At 41.4% G+C, this 6,772-nt stretch overlaps 1 protein-coding gene across 4 annotated transcripts in view; it reads left to right on the forward strand.

Annotated features, from left to right (window-relative positions):
- Positions 1-6,772, forward strand: part of cdc27 (cell division cycle 27) — a 29,561-nt gene that overhangs the window by 9,723 nt on the left and 13,066 nt on the right. For all 4 annotated transcript variants that reach the window (XR_008566671.1, XM_054758697.1, XM_054758698.1 and 1 more), the window contains exons 17-19: positions 3,173-3,301; positions 3,463-3,537; positions 3,648-3,777. Coding sequence is in view for 3 of the 4 variants with exons in the window: in XM_054758697.1 (XP_054614672.1) it covers positions 3,173-3,301; positions 3,463-3,537; positions 3,648-3,777 (334 nt within the window). In the remaining variant the exon portion in view is untranslated. The remainder of the gene's footprint in view (positions 1-3,172; positions 3,302-3,462; positions 3,538-3,647; positions 3,778-6,772) is intronic.

The following is a 6,772-nucleotide window of genomic DNA, read 5'->3' on the forward strand; positions in this document are numbered from 1 at the left end:
AATATGCCATTATTATTTTCCAGTGGTGCAAACATCAGAATGAATGGTTTGGTCGACACCACGCAGCCGTCACGCTCACGCACGGTGGTCTAGTGGTTAGCATGTTGGCCACGCAGTCAGGAGATGTGGAAGATCTGTGTTGGAATCTTTGTTGGGCATCTCTGTGTATGTTCTCCCCGTGTGTGCATGGTTTTTCTGCAGCTACTCCAGTTTCCTCCCACATTCCAAAAACATACATGTTAGGTTGATTGGCGACACTAAGTGGTCCATAGGTATGAATGGGAGTGTTGTCTATATGTGCCCTGCCATTGCCTGGCCACCAGTCCAGGCTTTACCCCGCCTCTCGCCCAGAGTCAGCTGGGATAGGCTCCAGCATACCCCCACGACCCTAATGAGGACAAGTGGCATAGTGAATGAATGAATGAAAGGAATGTGTTATAGCAATGGGTAATGGAATTCATGACTATTTCAAAAGTTATGTTGTTGTTACCGGAAGGTTATTATTGTTGCGCCCCGGAGAGTTACGGAGTCGATGGTCTTTACTAACTGTATTCTGACCCAAACACATCAACAGCAGTGCTGTGTTCCAAAACCTCTAACTTGCACATCAGCTGTGCGTCCTCCCCACACCCACACGTTTCCTCATTCTCCACCAATCACACGCCAGGTGCATTCACGGACATCAGAACTCTAAACATCACCATAAAACACAAGCAAGTGGTTCCATTGTGCCCTGATATGGTAAGCGCTCAACAGCACACGCCCGATATTTGAAGGGTTCCAAAAAAGCAACACCCTAATTTAGGGGTGTATGACTTATCGGGCCGATATGAGTTGACATCATACCGATAAAGCCGCTAACATTGGAAAAATACCTCAGATAACCAATGAAAACAACGCTGGCATGAGGCGAGATTAGCCGCTTATGAGCACATCAAGCGCTCCTTTTCTCCTGCCTGTGATTTAAGCAAACATGGCGTATGTGGAGTGGAATTTCTTCACCTTTTCAAAGGGAGCCAGTGGCACGAATGTTCTACACTGGCTCTCGTTCCTGTTGTATTGTCAAGTACAAAGAAGCGCTAAAACCATCTGTGATTTCATCATGGAAACGATGGCGCTTTAACATCGCTAGTTAACCACTCCAAGCCATGCTTTGTACTTCTGAGCCGCCGCTATTTTTTGTTTTCTTGATAGTAATGATGTCATGATGTTTGATTAGGACAAATCTACAGGTACACTTTGTCTCATCCAACTTTGTTTGAGTCCTTACGTCCAGGTGTGCCCAAATTACAGTTCCATCTAAAGGTAAAAAATAATAGATATAAAACATTATCTGTATCGGTATTCGTCCTGAGAGGCAAGAGGTTATCGGTATCAGTGTGAAAAAATGGTGTGTCTCCACAATAATTACTTTCAAAGTGGAACCTTGGTTAGTGTCATTAATTCGTTCCAGAAGATCTGACTCTCACCGAAACAGATGTTAACCGAATCATATTTTCCCGTCAGAAATATTGTAGGCGTCCCTTGTTTATTGCAGTTAATTGGCTCCAGCCACGACCGCCGTAGGTGAATTTCTGCAAAGTAGGATTCAATAATAAAAAATTGAATATTTTTGTAGTTGGAGCATACAGTAGTAAAAGTGTTTATGACCTTCCAAATATGGTTATTAACATTATTAGAGCCCTGTAGACATGAAACACACACCCCTATATTACCTAATATAGTAGACATGATAAGCAATCATAACTCAATGTTGGCGTTTGCAAAGTTCCTTGTTGTTGTAGTACCTGGAATGTAACGTAATCATCCATCCTGACTATGATGTTTGTCAGTGATTGATGTACAGGACAGCCGGTCTATCAATCTGCCATACGTACACGTACACCCCAACAATACTGCCAGCTCTGTTTATACTGCATTGCGCACTGCTTATGCGCAGGATACAGGATTTCTGAAGTGACACAAGAGACAGCCGCTATACAGCCAAGCTAACTGGTTAGCCTCCAATTGATTTTTTTCTAAACTTAAGAATAGGTTTGAAACTGAGTGGGCAAGACGGACAAAGAAAGAAGCCAAAAACATACCACTTCCACACTGAATGGGAGGATAACTTTAGTCATGTGTGATACTGCATCCATGGCTGACTTAATACAGGTAATGTCTCATCAAGTCGTGCCCAGAATACTACACATGGCTTGTCTTTCTACATTGTAGGATAGGCAACCACAAAACAGCAATCATTTATTCATGAATGCATTTTTGAAAAAGGCGACAGAGAAAAGGAGCGTTGTTTGAACGGAGATGTAGTGAGGTGACGACTGTAAATCCAATTCATTCTCTCCAGAATTTTTTTTTTATATATAGTTTTACAATTCTAGATTCATGATTTGTAATGCATGTGAATGATGAATGAAAGGGATAAATGAACTTTGAAGGTTATTTTTCCTTCATTGAAGACGTGATTGTTGACGAGTGAAAACAGGAAAGTGGTCTCCGTCTTGATATCGCTGCCACGTGGTGTCCTTGGGAACAATCATGTCTTCAATGAAGTGAAAAGTAACCTTCAATGTTCATTTGGCACTTTTGTTCCTCTTTTACATGCCTTTACAATGTAAATCTATAATTGGAAAACTATAAAAACGTGTTTGTGTTTTTGAGAGTCAACCACTGATGACGGGCACTGTAACTTCTGGTTCTAGTTGCCATTTTGTTTAGCTAGCTAATAGGATGCTAACAAGGAAGGACATTTTGTGGTTAAAAAAATAGAGCTGGACTCATGGAGTGTATTCATAACAAGACGCACACCATATTTGCTAACCAGAGAATGCATGCAAAACTGTGGTGTGACTTTTTGACCTTAAAGGAAAAACATGCTAACCTGGGCAGATGCCAACCGAGGTTCCATTTATGAAGGAGTCATTCTGTTGATAATTCAATTACTTTTGTGGAAAGTATCTATAACAGATTACTTTTTCAAAGCGATTTGTCCAACACTGTGTGCGTGTTCCTGATATGACCTTACGTAATCAGCAAGATAATAATGAATGTTAAAGTGCTGTCTGCACGTTGTATTGGTACATATGATTGTGATGAAATGCATCATATTGTGTTTGAGTACTCAACAAATGAGGATAATCCTAATGTAAAAATAAAATACATCGATGGCGTGCAGGTGCAGCATGCGTTGAAGAAGTCTGATGCGGCTTTAGAGACCCTAAACAAAGCCATTGGAATCGACCCCAAAAATCCTCTCTGCAAGTTCCACCGAGCCTCCATCCTCTTTGCCAATGACAAGTACAAGGTAAGCACATTGGACGTGCTGCTGAATATTGTAGTCAATAAAAACAAAGACTTTGATGGAACATAATCCAGCACAAGCAGCAGAAGTTGAAACTGAGGCGAGAAGTAGATTGAGGAACACAAAGCTCGGCTAACCAAACTTGTCTTTGGTTGTGCCTGCAGGCGGCTCTTCAGGAGCTGGAGGAGTTGAAGCAGATTGTTCCCAAAGAGTCTCTGGTTTATTTTCTCATCGGAAAGGTAATAAACGTCCTCTGGCATGATGGACTTCTTACTTGTAGCGCAGTAAACGTCCTGTGGAAGCTTTTTTCTCTGCATTGTGTGTGTGTGTGTGTGTGTGTGTTTGTCAGGTGTACAAGAAGCTGGGTCAGACTCACTTGGCGCTCATGAACTTCAGCTGGGCGATGGATCTGGATCCTAAAGGAGCAAATAACCAGATCAAAGAAGCCATTGATAAAAGATACTTGCCAGAAGACGAAGGTACTCACACACACACACACACACACGCGCGCAAAGTCAATGTGACATTGGGGCTGTGACATCGGTGTGATATTAAAGTTGTCACATCATTGCTACGTCAGGGCGATGACATCACTGTAAATGTTACAAGCCCATAATTATCTTTGATATGTCTTCCATGAAATCCCACATCATGTCCAGTTGATCAATGATCATAGACCAATGATGTCATAAACAAACCGGAACAAGTGTGGACCTTCTTGGGAGTGAGAAAGACAAGTCATTTCACAAATGCACTCTTAGAAGATGTTTGGCCTCTCATCTGAGCAGCCTTCATCAGTTCATGCTCAAAGACTAGGTAGGACACACACCAGTCGGACTAGATAGGACAGCACTAGTCTAGGTCATGCTCAAAGACTAGGTAGGACACACACCAGTCGGACTAGATAGGACAGCACTAGTCTAGGTCATGCTCAAAGACTTGGTGGGGCATGCACCAGTCGGACTAGACAGGACAACTCTAGTCTAGGTCATGCTCAAAGACTAGGTAGGACACACACCAGTCGGACTAGACAGGACAGCTCTAGTCTAGGTTATACTCAAAGACTAGGTAGGACACACACCAGTCGGACTAGACAGGACAGCTCTAGTCTAGGTTATACTCAAAAACTAGGACACACACCAGTCGGACTAGACAGGACAGCTCTAGTCTAGGTTATACTCAAAGACTAGGTAGGACACACACCAGTCGGACAAGACAGGACAGCTCTAGTCTAGGTTATGCTCAAAGACTAGGTAGAACACACACCAGTCGGACTAGACAGGACAGCTCTAGTCTAGGTTATACTCAAAAACTAGGTAGGACACACACCAGTCGGACTAGACAGGACAGCTCTAGTCTAGTTTATACTCAAAAACTAGGTAGGACACACACCAGTCGGACTAGACAGGACAGCTCTAGTGGTGCAGGATGTAATGCATTTATCGTGTAGAGGAGGATTATGAGCATGAAGGGATGGCAGCCCAAACGTTTTCTAAGACAACCTGAAGAGTTGACTTGTGATGCTTTGAATCCCTGATCATTTGCTGTGCTTCCATTTTAGCATTCAAAGTTTGTTCATGTCGTGTTGAACTTTTCTAATTGGAGACTAAAGCATAGAAAATATGTAGCAATGGATAGATAGATAGATACAGTGGATGGATGGATGGATAGATACAGTGGAGGGATGGATGGATACAGTGGATGGATGAATGGATAGATACAGTGGATGGATGGATGGTTAGATAGATACAGTGGATGGATGGATGGATGGATGGATAGATACAGTGGATGGATGTATAGATACGATGGATGGATGGATAGATAGATACGATGGATGGATGGATGGATAGATACAGTGGATGGATGGATGGATAGATACAGTGGATGGATGGATGGGTAGATACAGTGGATGGATGGATGGGTAGATACAGTGGATGGATGGATGGGTAGATACAGTGGATGGATGGATAGATAGATACAGTGGATGGATGGATGGATAGATAGATACAGTGGATGGATGGATGGTTAGATAGATAGATGGATGGATGGATACGATGGATGGATGGTTAGATAGATACAGTGGATGGATACAATGGATGGATGGATGGATAGATACAGTGGATGGATGGATGGATAGATACAGTGGATGGATGGATAGATAGATACAGTGGATGGATGGATGGATAGATACAGTGGATGGATGGATGTTAGATACAGTGGATGGATGGATACAGTGGATGGATGGATGGATGGATAGATACAGTGGATGAATGAAGGAAAATAAGTAAGTAGGGCTGTCATAAGATGTTGCCAAATGAAAAGGTTTTCTAAAAACATGTCTGAGATGATCACAAATAATCACACAATGAATGAAAATGAATGATAATTAATATGTTGCCAAGTGCAATCCTCCAAACAGGCAGGAAGAGGGTTCACTCTGTACATTGCTTTCAGCACCTTGGTGTGTTTGTTCCATAGAACAACGGCATGAATGGAGTGAGCCCTTTGTCAGTCACACAGTCGCTTTGTCTCGGTGTGTCAGTCATACAGTCTCTTTGTCTCAGTGGGTGGAGGTGGGGCCACTAGCATACACACAAGAGTGCAGAAAACCAAATTGCATAAAAATGAGCATATTGCAATATATTGTCTTTTTTCATGATACTTTTCTTCAAAGTAATGTAAAAGTCTCGTCTTGTTCTTGTAGACCCAATGTCGTGTGTGGTGACATCCTGACTAATAAGCGACTAATAATTCATAAATATGAGTGTTAAAGTTAGCAAGTGCAAAGGTTAAGCAAATTAGATAAAAAGAGTATAATAGAACACAATTACTCAAATACGAAGTTAGAAAAAGTAAAGATGTTAAGGAGAAATAAGTAGTAAGGAAGGAAGTAGACACACAATTGACAAATACAGGATATTGATGAGCAGTGATGGAAGAAAACATATCAATCAGTAAATAGCAGGATTTTTTTGAAGCTGTGGTGGTGGGCTGCATGGGAGGGTGGGCTGCTGCTGCATATGCAAAGTTTATTATTTTTATGCTATTATTTTTATTTATTATTAATTATGTATTATTTATTTAATTGTATTTGTTTATTTATGTATTATGACAAATAACATTTTTATGTCCTATTTATTAACTTAATTATTCAACAACCAGCAGAACATGAATGGAGAACGTTGCAAAACTGCAAAGTTGCTGAGAGCACTGAAAATCTGACCTTTTTAGGCCAATAGTACCACAGTACAACATTTTGTACCATTTGATGCCTGTTTTAGAGCAATACCAATACATGAGAATAAAATTAATCCTTACGTTGGCTAATTTTGGCTCGTCAGTGGGAAGTGGATGTAGCCTGGCTAACTTTTCTAATGGGATGTCATTGCTACTAAATCTGCAACCAACTGGAATGCTGTGCTTCATTGGAAGATCCCAATCATGTTATATGAGCAGCATTCACACCATCCATTT

The sequence above is a fragment of the Dunckerocampus dactyliophorus genome, chromosome 18, assembly GCF_027744805.1.
Source record: "Dunckerocampus dactyliophorus isolate RoL2022-P2 chromosome 18, RoL_Ddac_1.1, whole genome shotgun sequence".
In the NCBI taxonomy this organism is placed as follows: Eukaryota; Metazoa; Chordata; class Actinopteri; order Syngnathiformes; family Syngnathidae; genus Dunckerocampus; species Dunckerocampus dactyliophorus.